The sequence below is a fragment of the Saccopteryx leptura genome, chromosome 5 (assembly GCF_036850995.1).
Source record: "Saccopteryx leptura isolate mSacLep1 chromosome 5, mSacLep1_pri_phased_curated, whole genome shotgun sequence".
Taxonomy (NCBI): Eukaryota; Metazoa; Chordata; class Mammalia; order Chiroptera; family Emballonuridae; genus Saccopteryx; species Saccopteryx leptura.
This window is the reverse complement of record NC_089507.1, coordinates 29,713,440-29,730,608: the sequence shown is the minus strand read 5'-3', so window position 1 is coordinate 29,730,608 and position 17,169 is coordinate 29,713,440. Positions and strand designations below refer to the sequence as shown.

Sequence of the window (17,169 nt, the reverse complement as noted above, 5' to 3'; positions counted from 1 at the left end):
ATATGATGACAGAGAGAAAGTAAACTTTCTTTTAAATTTATTTTTATTTTATTTTTTTACAGAGATAGCCAGAGAGAGAGGAGTAGATAGGGACAGACAGGAACAGAGAGAGATGAGAAGCATCAATCCTCAGTTTTTCGTTGCGACACCTTAGTTGTTCATTGATTGCTTTCTCATATGTGCCTTGACCACGGGCCTTCAGCAGACCGAGTAACCCCTTGCTTGAGCCAGCAACCTTGGGTCCAAGCTGGTGAGCTTTTGCTCAAACCACATGATCCCGCGCTCAAGCTGGCGACCTCGGGATCTTGAACCTGGGTCTTCCGCATCCCAGTCTGATGCTCCATCCACTGCGCCACCGCCTGGTCAGGCGAAAGTAAACTTTTGGTGGTGAGCATGCTATAGTGTGTATGGATGTTGAATTATAGTGTTGTACATCTGAAACTTATATAATATTATAAACCAATGTTACCTCAATTAAAATGGAAAGAAATTTAACCTTAAGAAGAAAAAAAGAACTTGATTTTCTACAGCAGAGTCCTCATATAGCCTCAACCCTCCCTGCATTGATTCACGTTTAATCCCAATGACTCTTCTATCATTTCAGTGTTATGAGTATAATTAGTGTATCCCTTTCCTATTGCCACAATGATGCTGCATAAGGAACCACCCCCAGATTTAGTGGCTTAGACAGTAGCATTAATATCTCCAGGATGGCGGAGTGATTCTTATAGTCTGTGCTGGGTTCACTCATTTGCTGGCAGCCAGCTGCAGGTACAGCACACAGGTCTTTGCAGCTCGCTCCCATGCGTTTGATGGCCAGCTGGCTTAGGCTGCTCTAAGATGGCCCTGACCGAGAGGTTTCGGGCATCCTACCCAAGTCTCCAGCATCTTTCCAGCAGGCCAGCCTGGGCATGTTCTAGAGCAGGGGTCCCCAAACTACAGCCCGCAGGCCGCATGCGCCCCCCTGAGGCCATTTATCCTGCCCCTGCCGCACTTCCAGAAGGGGCACCTCTTTCATTGCTGGTCAGTGAGTACTGGAGTACTGTATGTGGCGGCGCCGCAAAGCGTGGTGTCCCTCACGTACAGTACTACTTCCGGTGACGCGGGACGCATGTGTCATGGCTCCGGAAGCGCGTCATATCACTTGTTACGGCTAGCAGTGACAAATATGGAACTGGACATTGACCATCTCATTAGCCAAAAGCAGGCCCATAGTTCCCATTGAAATACTGGTCAGTTTGTTGATTTAAATTTACTTGTTCTTTATTTTATATATTGTATTTATTCCCGTTTTTTTACTTTAAAATAAGATATGTGCAGTGTGCATAGGGATTTGTTCATAGTTTTTTTTTATAGTCCAGCCCTCCAATGGTCTGAGGGACAGTGAACTGGCACCCTGTGTAAAATGTTTGGGGACCCCTGTTCTAGAGGTAGTAGCTTGGATCGTTTCTTTTTCATGGAGCTGGAAACAGGCCATGCTTTTCAAGCTTCTGTGTCATCTCACTTGCTAACCGATGGACCAAAGCAAGTCACACACTAGGCCTGTCTCCATGGGAAGAGACCACAGAGTTCCAGAGCTGGGAGCACGGGGAGTGAGGCTGCAGAGATGGTTGATGAAGGCCACGGAGGCTGCAGAGATGGTGATGAAGGCCACGGAGGCTGCAGAGATGGTGATGAAGGCCACGGAGGCTGCAGAGATGGTGATGAAGGCCACGGAAGCTGCAGAGATGGCGATGAAGGCCACGGAGGCTGCAGAGATGGTGATGAAGGCCACGGAGGCTGCAGAGATGGTGATGAAGGCCACGGAGGCTGCAGAGATGGTGATGAAGGCCACGGAGGCTGCAGAGATGGTGATGAAGGCCACGGAAGCTGCAGAGATGGTGATGAAGGCCACGGAGGCTGCAGAGATGGTGATGAAGGCCACGGAGGCTGCAGAGATGGCGATGAAGGCCACGGAGGCTGCAGAGATGGTGATGAAGGCCACGGAGGCTGCAGAGATGGTTGATGAAGGCCACGGAGGCTGCAGAGATGGCGACGAAGGCCACGGAGGCTGCAGAGATGGCGATGAAGGCCACGGAGGCTGCAGAGATGGCGATGAAGGCCGCGGAGGCTGCAGAGATGGCGATGAAGGCCGCGGAGGCTGCAGAGATGGCGATGAAGGCCGCGGAGGCTGCAGAGATGGCGATGAAGGCCGCGGAGGCTGCAGAGATGGCGATGAAGGCCGCGGAGGCTGCAGAGATGGCGATGAAGGCCGCGGAGGCTGCAGAGATGGCGATGAAGGCCGCGGAGGCTGCAGAGATGGCGATGAAGGCCACGGAGGCTGCAGAGATGGCGATGAAGGCCACGGAGGCTGCAGAGATGGTGATGAAGGCCACGGAGGCTGCAGAGATGGTGATGAAGGCCACGGAGGCTGCAGAGATGGTGATGAAGGCCACGGAGGCTGCAGAGATGGTGATGAAGGCCACGGAGGCTGCAGAGATGGTGATGAAGGCCATGGAGGCTGCAGAGATGGTGATGAAGGCCACGGAGGCTGCAGAGATGGTGATGAAGGCCACGGAGGCTGCAGAGATGGTGATGAAGGCCACGGAGGCTGCAGAGATGGTGATGAAGGCCACGGAGGCTGCAGAGATGGTTGATGAAGGCCACGGAGGCTGCAGAGATGGTGATGAAGGCCACGGAAGCTGCAGAGATGGTGATGAAGGCCACGGAAGCTGCAGAGATGATGATGAAGGCGTCCGCCCTCTGCAGCTACCCGGCAGCATATTTTAAATGAGCACTTCTTAGAAGCATTAAACATTGCTGTTAGTTCTAAATGTTAGGTCGGTGGGTAATGGGGAAAGGTCAGGCCCGGGAACTTTGGCTAGGACCGCCCACAACTAAGCATGCCAAAAGAAACTTCCCAGGAGCCCTTTGGAAAAGAGTGACACCTCTGTCAGCCAGTGAGATTTCACCACGTCATATTAGCTCGACCACCCTAGGGACCCTTTAAATATCTCCCATGTGGGTCACTCCTTGTGACTCCTCTGGTCTCTGTCCCCGGGACCAGAGGACCTCGTTGGGCGGGAAGCGCTCTGTACTCAATAAAGCCTTTACTGTTCCACACTTTGTGGCTCTGGCCCCTTCTTTCCTTCCTTCTCGGTGGGGAAAAATACCTTACAGTAAACTGCAGATGTTATGCCTTTGAAATACGAAAAGGGGAGGATCAAGTCTATTTGTGAGGGAAGCGTAAAGCTTTTGTTTCACTTGAGAAGTGTCTTGGTAAGAGTTAGATGGGAAAGTCTACATTTGTCGTTCTGTCTTGAAAATATCTCTGTATCAGTTGGTGTTTTCCCCAGGGTTTCATTTCAGGAAACAGGGTTTCTCCTTCTATGCATATTTTTCCTTGTCTGATTGTGTTTTAGGAATGGGTTTTGAAATCTGGCTTGGAGAACATTGAATCGAGTAAGATGAAGAGCTAGATAACTATGGATAGTGTCAGATGTGTGTTCGCCTTATCGGGGCAATCACTTTGTAAGGTCTGTAAATGTTTAGTCACTATGTTGTACACCTGGAACTAATATAATCTCAGCTCTAATTAAAAAACACTTAGAAAATCAAAAAAAGAAAAAGAAAATGCAGTTGGCAGCTAACAACAACAAAAAAAGCTTAAATCACAAATCAAACTCCTTAAATGTTTTTGTTTATGATAAGACATTAGAGAGAGGATTAGATTCCTGTGCCTTTATTGCTTTTTTCCCTCTCTACTTTAAGGTATAATAAGTGGAAAATTCAGGCTCTTCCAGAACAGTGATTCTCAGCAGCAGCTGTACAGCACGTAGGTATGCAGATGGCAAGAAATTGTTACTAGTAATTATATCTGAAAAGCTTTTTTCAAAATCAAGTTTATTCCCATAGAGTGCAATATTCTATGCCACACCTCTCTTCTCTGCAGAAATGCAAAATACCGAAATAAAAATTTGCATATACATATACTTACTAAATACTCTCCATTATGGATGCATCATGAAATCACACGCACTTTAGTTGTTTAATGGAAACTTTGTATATTGTACTACAGTTTAAAGGACTTTTCAAAGTTAAGTGTGTCAGGTTTTGCTTCATTTTTTCACTTTGGGACCCACCCCCAGAGTGAGCTAAAATTTCACACACTTGTTATGAATTATACTCCATTTTACAGTCTTGAGCTATAAAGAGAAGGAAGACTTAGGTTTTTGCTTGCCAGCAATAGAGAGCTCCTGGGTTTGTAGTTTACCCGGATATCAGGATGTTGGACATACACTTCAAAAGAATAATAATATAGCAAGAATTGTCTTTCAGAATTAATTGATTCAGGTAATCTGAATCAACTTTAAGAGAAAAGAGTCCTGAGAAAGGTGGCGCAGTGGCCACGAGCTTGCTCTTTGGAGGCAGAGATACCAGCTCCGTCACTTGCCTCTCAGGTAACCTTGGGCAGGTTCACCTAACCCCCTGTGCCTTAATTTCCCCAGAGTTCCCCCGTAGCACAATGCCTGGAACACAGGAAGTGTTCAATCAATGTTAGACAGAGTGAGTACTGGAAAGGACCCTGAGGTAGCTGCTCCGTTTCATACATGTGGAGAGAATTCAGTTCTTCAGAAAAAAATGTTTAAACTTTAAAGTGAGATTGAATCAGTGTGAACTAGGAGACAGGTCCAGTCCTGGAATGCAATGTCTACTTTAATAAAAGTATTTATCCATTAATATAACCCTGTTTAGTTTTAAGAGCAAGGGTAAGATGACAGTTTTTTGACAGCCGTTTTTGTGCTTGGCAGATTATAGTAATGGCAGAAAGTTTTTATTGTATGTACAGTTCTTAGCTCCATTCTTAGACTCGGTTTATTATTTGTGAAACATGTTTACAAGTCAGCAGAACCGGGCAGGGAGAGAAGACAGAAGATGTGGAACACCAAAGTTTACAAATAGTTATGGTGAATGTATGCAGGTCTCCAAGAGACTTTGCTTTTCTTCAGAAAGCTTACATCCTCCTTGAGAAACAGGTCACAGGCATGAGAAAAATAATAGCAATAGCAATAGCAGTTAGCATTTTTAAATGTTTGGTATCTGCCAGGCACTGAGCAAAGCAAGCAAGCCACCTGTCATGTCTCATTTGATCCTCACAGTAACGGTCACACTGATTGATGATAACCAAAATTTGCAGTTGAAGATGACTCGCTTCAGACATTAAGTATTGGTTCACGATCACATAGGACCTAAGTGTTGAGTGGGTTGAGGAAAGGAAGAGGTAACTCTGGGCTGAGGTCAGACTTGCTGGAGTTAGGGGTTAGAAGTCTCTAGAGCACCCATTACTTGCATTTTTGGGGGTAGAGAGCAGAGACGATAAATGTCTGCCAGTACCCAGGACAATCCTGTGTAACAAAGAATGTCTTAGTCTGCAAAGCTTGCATATACCCTATCACATATTCTCATAGGTGAAAAACATGTTTTATAATTATCTGACCCTAGTTATAAACGTAAAGTGTTTTTATGGATTGAATATACACTATATATTCTAGAAATAGAAATTCCTTCTAATTGATAATTATATTTAATATTTTTTAAATTTTTCTTAGGGTTCAGTATTTTGAAATTGATGTTATTGACAGCAACGCAAATCATGATGTCTGTGTTGACAGCACAACACAGTCCTCTGTCGGTTTGCATTCGTAGTGGTCCCGCTCACTGATTTTACCCATAGGTGCAAGAATCTGATTACTGTTCATCTGGTTCATTCACTGGGGCTGCTAATTTTGTCAGACTCAAGAATTTGCTTATTGAAATGTATCTCTTTCATTATTTCTTCTTTTTTGGAACTTTTTGTATAGATAGGTTATATTACCTATGAATTTCAATTCAAAAGAATAAAGAGGATGTTAGAAGAGAGTGTGTTGGGTCTGATAGGATTGCACTAGGTTTGAGTGTTCAGGATAATTGTCGCTATTTGAAAGTAATGAAGGACTTGAGTGTAGGAGAGGTTCTAGAATCAAGTGGGTATTAGGCTGTCAGTGGCAGAAAGAAGTTTGTTCCGGAGGTTTTTGAGTGAGGGAGTGATGGTGAATGGAGCAGCGTTTGTCTGGCACAGCGGAGCTGGGATCTGTCTGGGAGGAGCTGTCAGGAGGGAGACCGGGACAGGAGCTACGGACCCGTGTGAGGTACTCAGGTCCAAAGAGGGTGTGGACAGGACGGAGAGAGAGGTAGATTGAAAAGAACAATTTCTTAGACGTTTTTACTGTATTTGAGGAAGACAGGTATGGTGAAATCCTTTGTCTGACTTTTATTTATGCCTTTTGTCCCTCTTTGGCATCATTGTAAAAGTACATAGAAACTTCTCTTCACAAGAAGAAAACCTCTGTGACCAAGTGTGGTGACAGATGTTAACTGCACTTATTGTGATCATTTTGCAGCAAATGCAAATGTTGAATCATTACTTTGTACACCTGAAACTAACATAATTTTAATGTCAAGTATACCTCAATAAAAGTAAAATAAAAAGAAAGCAGTTCTTTCTTTAAGGAATTTTTTCTCTAGTAGGAAAAAAGATAAAAATCAAACTTTAATGCCATGTGTTAATTGTATTAATAGAAATATATCCGAAGTTTTAGTGATGGAATAATAGTGATTAAAACAATTGGATAGTTCAAAGAACATTTCATCAATGATATAATACTTGAGCTGGATCTAAATGAATGAACACTTGTGAGTTTTCATCCATTTCTTGGAAAAAAGAAGAAGTGCACACACCTTGAGCTTACTAAGGAATAAATCCTCCTGCTTACAGCTGAAAGATTGGACAGTGAGAACAGGGTGGGTGCGTCTGGTCTTCGCAGGGCCGCTGAAGGCTGGCTGGAACCTCTGAGAGCAGGGTGGGTGCGTCTGGTCTTCGCAGGGCCGCTGAAGGCTGGCTGGAACCTCTGAGAGCAGGGTGGGTGCGTCTGGTTGCACAGGCCGCTGAAGGCTGGCTGGAACCTCTGAGAGCAGGGTGAGTGCGTCTGGTCTGCACAGGGCCGCTGAAGGCTGGCTGGATCCTCTGAGAGCAGGGTGGGTGCGTCTGGTTGCACAGGCCGCTGAAGGCTGGCTGGATCCTCTGAGAGCAGGGTGGGTGCGTCTGGTTGCACAGGCCGCTGAAGGCTGGCTGGAACCTCGGGGAAGATGGGCTGGGCGGGGTCCTCTCTGCACAGTTTTCTCTGCCTGCAGACCCGGGGTGCTAACTTGAACTTAACTAGTTTTGGGGTTTGCTTTTTAGCCCTTCTAGTTTTTCTACCTTGCCAACCTTTAAAAATTTTTTTTAAATAGTTTCTGAATTAAACCCTCTTCAAATTATTCAGTTTGATTTTGTTGTCTGTTTCCTACTTGAAACGCAGTGGGTATGGATGTGTAATTATATACTGAAAAAAAAAAGGCAAAATGCAAAATAAAAATAAGGGGAAAAGTCTTCTTATTCAAATTCAAACAATATCCACAAATAAAAAGGACAATCAGTAATACAAAGGTAACACGTAAGGGCATGATTATAGTGAGATAATTTACTTTTGCATTCTTGGTCAGGGTCATGTTATACCGATAAAAATAAAGACATTGAGGATTGGACTATCATATAATAAGTTGATAAATACATATGTATATAATTTCAAATTTTTATATTGATGTCTAATCGGGAAAAATAGATAGCATCTTATCTGCAATAAACAACAATTGGGCATTGAATTAATTTATTCACTTCTTTGCTTAATAGTTGTTTCATGATTTCTGCTTGGAGAGCTCTTCTGTGGTCCTACAGAATATTTTATTGAGCTCCAGTAGTATTATTTCAAGGTATAGAATCACTATGGATTTTCTTCAATGGAACATGAAGACACTGCTGGGAGGGAAAGTGTTGGTGGTGGATTGCTTCATTTACGTAGGTTTCAGATTTGTTTTAAATCACAACTGTAGGAAGCCTGCACTGCTTCTGGCTGTCTTTGAACTCAGTATGTGAGTGTTCAGGAAGCAAAGGCACTTGCTCTGAATGCTAGCAGACCTTCTCTAGTTTGACAGCTGAGCTAGCATGTCTGCCTGTCTTTGCTTTTATGGGAAAGGTAGACAATATTTTGATTAGGATCAAGTTTCAGAATCTGTCTGCAGTATCTAGATCAGCACTTCTCCAAGTGAGATATAATATGAGCCACATGTGTAATTTGACATTTTTAGTACCCACTTTTAAAAAAAGAAAAGGATGAAATTAATTTTAAGTGTTTTATTTACCTCAATATATCCAAAATATCATTTCAACATGTAATTAATATTTACAAATTATTAATGAGATACTTTTCTCTTTTTATGCAAAGTCTCCAAAATCTGCATGTGATAATCTCCCTATAGCCGTTCCCCCAGATGTAGAATGTTCATTGCAGATATTTGATCTGTATTAGGAGTTTATAAAATTTATAGTTGAAAACTAGAGTTACTGCCCAGGAAGTTCCAAACTGACTTGTTTCTCAAGTGTTAGTTTATAAATTGTATTTAAGTTCATTGTAATTAAATACAATTAAAAATTCAGTTCCTCAACTGCATCTGTCACCTTTCAAGTGTTCGTAGCCTCTGTGGCTCCTAGTGGCTTCCGTATGGACAGCACAGCTGTAGGCTACTCCTAAAACCGTACTTGAATGCTTTTATATCTTCTCAGCTTATTATTTAATTAGAATTTGTTCATGCCACAAAGTCCTTGGAAGCTGTTTTACTGGATTAGATTTGCTCATCAAGGACACCTAGAGAGAAGTAGCTCCGCGCATTTGTGCTTTATTCCCAGGGCCAGGGACTGCCCTGCACATAGTAGAGGTTTAGTAAGTGTTTACCTGGCTAAATCCTATTTAGTCCTCTAAGTTTACGTAAATTTTGTTTTCTCAGGGAAGTGTGTGTGCTCTATTGTTAGTTTTCTCCAAACGTATAAAACTGAGTTCTTTTCCTCCAAGCATATATACTTATACACTAATTTGAATAGTGTTGTGATTACTAGCCATCTCCCAGACTAGACTTACAAGTTCCATGAGATTGGGGAAGGTGTCTTTGTTCATTGAAGTATTCATTGTCCATGATGAATATGGAATAAATATTGGCTATTTAAAATATGAAGTGATTAGCAGATTGTCCAGTTCCTAACTTTATAGAAGTTCCTAACTTTATAGAATAAAAACAAGAATTTTTTTTTTTCTTTACAGGGACAGAGAGAGAGAGTCAGAGAGAGGGATAGATAGGGACAGACAGACAGGAACAGAGATGAGAAGCATCAATCATCAGTTTTTCGTTGTGACACCTTAGTTGTTCATTGATTGCTTTCTCATATGTGCCTTGACCGTGGGCCTTCAGCAAACCGAGTAACCCCTTGCTTGAGCCAGCGACTTTGGGTCTAAGCTGGTGAGCATTTTTTTATTTTGCTCAAGCCAAATGAGCCCGTGCTCAAGCTGGCGACCTCGGGGTCTCGAACCTGGATCCTCGGCATCCCAGTTCAACGCTGTATCCACTGCACCACTGCCTGGTCAGGCAAAACAAGAATATTTTATTTTGAGGATTATGCATACTTAAAAGTATGCAGATTCTTGGCTTTTTGTTTAAGCTTTTAAAAAATACTCCTGTAAGTATGCCTTTTCTTAGCTTTCTTCTTCTTTATTGGTATTCATTTTCTTGAAATACCTATTGCCTCACATCTGTCTCTGCTTGTAACTTAAGGTGAACTGAAGACAAAACTATAAAAACGGGGACTTGTGCCTGACCTGTGGTGGCACAGTGGATAAAGCGTCAACCTGGAAACACTGAGGTTGCCGGTTCAAAACCCTGGCTTGCCTGGTCAAGGCACATATGGGAGTTGATGCTTCCTGCTCCTCCCCCTTCTCTCTCTCTCTCTCTCTCTCTGCTCCTCCCCCTTCTCTCTCTCTCTCTCTCTCTCTCTCCCTGCTCCTCCCCCTTCTCCCCCCCCTCTCTCCCTCCCCCCTCCTCCCTAAAATAAAAATTAAAAAAAAAAAAAGAAAATAAAACGGGGACTTGAATTGTGAAATACTTTTAAGGAGCTGAGAAAGTCATAGGGCAAAAGCAAAGATAATAGAGGAAACGTCTCTTGCTGTTACAGAACAATTAAAAATAAACCCACCCTTTTAATTATAGCAGAGTAATGAGCCTTACCCACGTTACATGAAAATATGATTAAAAATGTATTGTAGACTAGTAGACCAGGTTGTCAGGTCATTTTCCGAATCATAAAGTTGGCAGTAGTACCCATTAAAGGTTACTAATTTGGAAAGGTTAGCTTAGAATTTCGTGTTTGGAAATACTGGTATTGGCAAAAGTAGGTTTACAGTTGTATAAATAAACGATACAATAATTATTAAATAATAATTATTTACAAGAATAAACTGTTTCTCATACTCACAACTGAAAACCTACTTTTCCCACCCCTGTGTAAAGTCTCCATTTGAATAACGATTCAGGAGCCCTCTAGCATTTGACTCTTTAACATCGCATGGAAATGTAGTAAATGCTGAAATGGGGACGTGAGCTTGGTGAATTTTCACATCCTGATCAGGAAACGGCCCATTCCCATCACAGCGTCCCAGAGGCTGCCTCCTGCTTTCTCCCCCTTTCCTGCCCTCCTGGGAAACCCTTATCCACATAGATAAGCTTTTCCTGGTTTTGTACTTTATATAAATGGAATCACTGCAGCATCTGCATTTGAATTAATAAAATAGATTATCGTTCTCCATGACATTTCTGATAGCAACTCATTAAAAACAAGGTCTGTTTTCAGTTTTCCTTATTAGCATCTAATTTGGTAAACTGGCAGTTGAGTTCTTTAATATTCCTTTAAGAAATATTCTGTGAATAAAAATAGAAACAGTCTATGTAAATGCAAGGGTGTGTGTGCATGAATGCATGTGTATGCACATGCATATATGCTTTTAAAGACTTCACTTAAATTTGGTCATGTTATGCTGTGCATGTTACTCACTTCTCACTGGTGTGTTGTCTTAAAGCCCTTTTCATATCAGCTCAGGAAGATCGCTTCATTTTTCCTAATGGCGGCACAGTCCTCCATTCTGCGGGTGTATCATAATTTAATGAGCCAGCTGTCCGCTGAAGAAGAGTTAGGTTGTTACTAATCTTTTGCTTTTAGAATAATAGAGTCCCTGCCAGCCTCTCTGTAAAATAAATTCTTAGAAATGGAATTGCTGAGCAAAGGGGTCCATACATTTTTAATTTGCTCAGATATTTCTAAATGGCCCTTCAAAGAGTTTGCCAAGTTTTACTCCCACCAGCAAGGTTTAATAACTCCGATTCCAGTGTCCTTGCCTGAGGTTATGTGTTATCAAGCCTCTTAATCTTTGCACTCTGATGGAGGAAAACCAGTAAGTCATGATTATTTAAATTCACATCTTCTTTACTTTTAAGTGAGGGTACTTATTTATGCATTTATTGGACATCTGTGTTTCTCTTGAGACTTGTTCCTGTCCTCTGCTCATTTTCCTTCAGGCTTACTCATACTTTTCTTCATAATTTCAAGAAGTTCTTTCTGTGTAAAGGAAATTAGTTCTTTTGTGTCACTTTTGGTGTTATTTTTTTTTCAGTTTTTTGTCTTTACTATGTTTATAGTTATTTTCCCCTCTAAATAGAATGTTTAAATTTTTATATGGTGAAATGTACCGCTTTTTTTCCTTATTGACTTCTGAATTATGTGATCTTAATGAGAAAAAGCACTGGAAACTTGAGATAGATAGTAGGAAACTACATAGATAGGTATATAGCTAGATAGCTAAACTTAAGCCCCGGATGGGGGGGAAAATATATATATATATCAAATGTTTGTGGGAAATGTAGCTAAACAGAAATTCAAATTTTAGTCAAAGTGGTATAACCACCTATAAATAAACAAAAATTTGGCCATTTTCTGCCAAATGTGTTGAACATTTTAAACAGCTTTTGGAAAGATTTTTAATGATGCTTTTTTTCCTTCATATGCATTGTTATTTGGGGTTTTAATTTCTCAAATGATCCTTCTTTTCAGATTTCAGATTATAACCCATTTCCTGCACCACTGCTGACGTCCTGTGATCCATGTCAGAAGTACTTCCAGGTCAGACACACTTTCACGTTTTTCAATGCAGAGAAGCAGTTGAATATTAAAACTTCAACAAATATATATGCTCGATGATTGTTTTGATATTAAACTTACGATTTGCTAAATTATATTTTGGGTTTCTATTATTTTTCACTAATGTAATAGAAAAACATCTTTAAAATAAGAAATATTGATTGGACTTAACTGTATTCATGTAATACTGCATAACTCTACTAATAACATAATGTGAAAATATTTTAGTTGACTGCAATGGGAAATTAAAACTATCAAATTTTGCCATCTAGCTTTGTATATTATAGCTTAGGAGCTGTTACGTATCAACACAGGAGATATTGAGTCTCTGTAAACAGCTCTTAGCCATTGTGGGGTTTGCCTAGCATTGAGCCCCCTAACTCAGTATTCTCTTTGGATTCAATGCTGATTCATTAATTTCAGGTCCTAAGAAAAATCACCTTAATTTTGTTATATGTTCCTTTGTGACATGCTGGATGCTAATCTACATACGAGGTGGTGTGGCATTTAATTCTTAGCCTTATAGTGATATAATAAGGAAAAAGCAATGACAATCACATTTGGAATTGAACATAGTATAGGACTGCAAGTAGCAGATGCATTTGGGTGGATTTTATATTTGTTTAGGATACATACCACTCAGAAAATTCTGAGTTTTTAAAGAAATAGATTTTAGCCCTGGCTAGATAGCTCAATTGGTAAGAACATTGTCCCTCTATGCCAAGGTTGGGGTTTGATCCCCAGACAGGGCACATACCAGAATCAAACAATGAAAGGATAAGTACAACAGATCGATGTCTGTCTCTCTCTCCTTCCCTCTCTCCTTCCTCTCTCTCTCTGAAATCAATTGGTAAAATATTTTTAAAAAGATTTTAACCCATAGACAAATAGATATTAATATCCCCAAATTTTAAACTAATTAAGTATGCTAAAACAATCCCCCTGCTTTATATAACACTGCATGTTAAATTTCAACAGAGAACTAAAATAAAACAATAAAATAAACACTAAACTCAGTAGAAGAATATGAGTGGCATGAATATCCTATTTATAAAAGTAACAAACCTAAGATCACAGAGGGAAATTAGGAACTTAGAGGTGATTCTTAGAGGATATCTAATTCATACAGTGAAAATTTGGGGGCAGGGAGTAGATTTTCTTTGTAAGTACATAGGTGAATAGGTATATTAATTTTGGAAAATCAAGGCAAATACATGTCCTTAGAAAAATATATTTTAAATGTTGAGAATACATCCTTTTAGGGATTCTTTAGCACTTAACATTTTTTATTACATTGCAAGATAGACTCAGTATGGAAACATTTTAGGGACAGAGCTGACAAATGCATAAAATGATGTGTTTTCCTCTAAATGGAGGTGAACTAATCAAATAACTTGTAGAAATTGTTTATGGCCACTGTATTTTGTTATGCTGATATACATACATTCTTTTTTTGGTACTACTCAAATTGCATTATTCCTTGGTAGTTATATAAAAGATAATGAAAATTTTGTTCAGCATGGTTTGTTTGTTTTTTCTTTTTTTTTCATTTTTCCGAAGCTGGAAACAGGGAGGCAGTCAGACAGACTCCCGCATGCGCCCAACTGGGATCTACCCGGCACGCCCACCAGGGGGCGATGCTCTGCCCCTCTGGGGCATCGCTCTGTTGCATCCAGAGCCATTCTAGCGCCTGAGGCAGAGGCCACAGAGCCATCCTCAGCACCCGGGCAAACTTTGCTCCAATGGAGCTTTTGGCTGCGGGAGGGGAAGAGAGAGACAGGAAGGAGAGGGGGAGGGGTGGAGAAGCAGATGGGCGCTTCTCCTGTGTGCCCTGGCCGGGAATCGATCCCGGGACTCCTGCACACCAGGCCGACGCTCTACCACTGAGCCAACCGGCCAGGGCCAGCATGGTTTTTTTAATAAGAGCTCAACTATCATGCTTTGGTATATGATGCAACACATTTTGCCAAGAAAAGTGGAATTCTTATTTCAGTGGAATATTATATTTCAACTATTTTCTTTTTTTTAATAAATAAATTTTTATTAATTTTAATGGGGTGACATCAATAAGTCAGGGTACATATATTCAAAGAAAACATGTCCAGGTTATCTTGTCATTCAATTATGTTGCATACCCATCACCCAAAGTCAGATAGTCCGCCATTACTTTCTATCTAGTTTTCTTTGTGCCCCTCCCCCTCCCCCTCTTCCCCTCCCCCCCCCCCCCCCCCCCCCGGTAACCACCACACTTCTGTCCATGTCTTTTAGTCTCGTCCTTATGTTCCACCAATGTATGGAATCCTGCAGTTCCCGGTTTTTTCCGGCCTACTCACCTCACTCTATACAATATTATCAAGATCCCACCATTTTGTTGTAAGTGATCCGATGTCATCATTTCTTATGGCTGAATAGTATACCATGGTGTACATGCACCACATCCTCTCTATCCAGTCTTCTATTTTTTTTTACAGTGATTAAAGCCTTTAAGCAAACTCTTGGCCAATACAGCAAGAATCCATAAAAGAGTAGTGTCCTTAACATGTTCACCAAGTCCAAGTTGGCACCATCACCATTCCAAATCCTTGCAAATGCAACACAACCCCAGTTCAGTCTGTTAGGAGCTGTCACAAGGAGCAGGAATCCAGGAAAAGTCCACATCCAGGAAAAGTCTGCATGGCATTAGAATTGTTGTCACAATTCTATACTTTGCAGCTCACATTCAAGTCCCAATGACCGCTGCTTCTAGCTGGTAATGATTCAGGTAGACTGGAAAAGCCATCTGCAGCATGTGTGGAGATGGAGCTTCTGTTCTCCTCTGCCTGGAGAGATGAGACCAGGTTGCTTTTCCCTGGAGCTCTGCGACTGTGGCGTGGTAAAGAGAACCTTGGGATAGACTAAGCTGGGTGGCAAAGGTAGATTCATAATAGAAGTTGGCAAAAGGAGGAAAGAGAGCTCTAAATTAGGAGTAGGTCCCAGCCTGAAATATGAGTGGGGCATTGAGGTAGGAGGAATAAAGGAAACACTATATATTAAACAAAGCAGCAGAAAATAGGACTATCAACACCCACAACAGAGATCTTCGAGGGAAGAATAAAAAACCTGATTATTCAGGCAAGACATAGTTAAGTGGCCCTTGTACAAATGAGATCAGTTTACCTGCTTCTTGGAAGAAATACCCTAGGCTCTTCCACAGTATTGTAGATGGGGCTGACGGCCCTGGGCACCTTCAGCCTTCAGTGGCAAACCCCAGCATTCTGGGCAAGGTTAGGTCATAGGTGGCTGGAGCAGGGCTGGAAGAGACTGAACCCTCCCTTAGAGGAGTGAGGGGGAAGCCTACCTTCCAGTGTCCCTTTTTCCTCACAGCAAAGGCATGTAAGTCTGGCAGGCTTTAGCTCAATGACTTTCCTTTCCACTATTGAAGCAGGACCCAGATGGCATCCTATGAGACCCCTTTGGGGCGTTGGAGCCTTTAAGGGCGTATCCTAAAAGCTGGTAGTTCCCCTGATCTCTATTGGGCTTTTTCTGCCTCTTGGTATCTTAAAAGCCATGCTCAGAAGATCTTGCTGAGGGGTTTGAGGATCCCCATCCGCCTATAAAAACCTTTTCTGTATATCTGGAGCTGTTTGGAAAAAGACAAAACAGTGTTATTAGCTGGATCAAATAAAAGAAGGTAGAAGTTTGCAGGAGAAAAGGATTTGGCATCTCCTGTTCATCAGCACTCAAAAGAAATTTTAAAAATTTTAAGTAAAAAGCCTGATATGGTAGACCTGTAGGAGTTCCAGGATATGACTCCCCCCTTTTAAGTTTTTTTAAATTGACCTTAAAATATTTTCTGGGTACACTTTAATAATACCTTGACTTTAACGATTGTAAGAAATACCCATAATTTGAAAGGTTTGACAAAATACAGTAAATGCTTTTGCTACATATGCAGGAGCATTGTCGGTTTAACCAGTTTAGGAAATGCAATAATAGAACAATGCATACAGATAATGAGCTATAACATGCTTAGCAGCCTCTCCTGTTCTGACAGAGGTTACTATAAATCCAGAATATGTATCCACTGTAACGTGGACACAGGACTGTTTGCCAAATGAAGGTATATGAGTAACATCCATTTGCCAAAGTTGTCCTGGTAGGAGTCCTTGATGGTTAATTCCAAATGAAGGGATGGATTGTAGTATAGGACCCCTTGGACAGGATTTCCCAATCTGCCGTGCTGCTTCCGAAAAAGTTGAAGATGTTTACACAGGGCTGCAGCATTCTGGTGATGAATAGTATGAGACTGAATTGCTCAATCTGTCATGGTTGCTCCAAATAATTTTCTTTTGGGTAGCTTGATCAACAAGGGCATTCCCTTGTGCTAAAGCTCCAGGGAGCATGGAGTGAGCTTGAGTATGTCCTATAAAACATGGAGCTCTATGTTGACATACAAGTTTTTGAAATCCCCGATCAAGCATCTGAGTACTGTCTAAACCATTAGGACTGACAAGCAACGCTCCCGTATTTTGCAAAACATCTCTACCCCACAAATTAACTGGCCATCCAAGGAGCACATAAGGCTTAAAAAATCCAGAATGACCTTCTTAATCTTCCCAATGTAGAAAACTAGAACTTTGTTGAGGGAATTTACTCTGCCCTATACCTTGTAATTCTGTGGCTGCTGCATGAGTGGGCCAGGAAGGAGGCCAAAGTAGTTTAGCAATAACAGATACATCAGCTCCAGTATCTAAAAGTCCTTTAAATTTATGCCCATGTATTGTTAGTTCCATTTCCGGGCGTTCCTGACCTATTTTTTAAAAAATCCAATTGGCAAAATCAGAGGAGCCAAATCACCAATTCTCTTGGGGCCCCTTTTGCAGGGTGTGGCCTGAGAAGCAGAATTAGCATCCTTATACTATTCTTCTAACTGCCTGTATTAGCCATGAGACAAATTTTTTTTATTTATTTATTTTAATGGGGTGACATTGATAAAATTGTCTTCCATCACCTTCTAACTGGTTTTCTTTGTGCCCCTCCCCTCCACCATCCCCCTCCCT

General features: G+C 41.5%; 1 protein-coding gene across 7 annotated transcripts in view; it reads left to right on the top strand.

The window, feature by feature from the left end:
- Window positions 1–17,169, top strand: part of APBB2 (amyloid beta precursor protein binding family B member 2) — a 392,308-nt gene that overhangs the window by 168,822 nt on the left and 206,317 nt on the right. For all 7 annotated transcript variants that reach the window (XM_066387008.1, XM_066387007.1, XM_066387012.1 and 4 more), the window contains one exon: window positions 12,044–12,112. In XM_066387008.1, coding sequence (XP_066243105.1) covers window positions 12,094–12,112 — 19 coding nt within the window. In that variant the 5' untranslated portion in view covers window positions 12,044–12,093. The remainder of the gene's footprint in view (window positions 1–12,043; window positions 12,113–17,169) is intronic.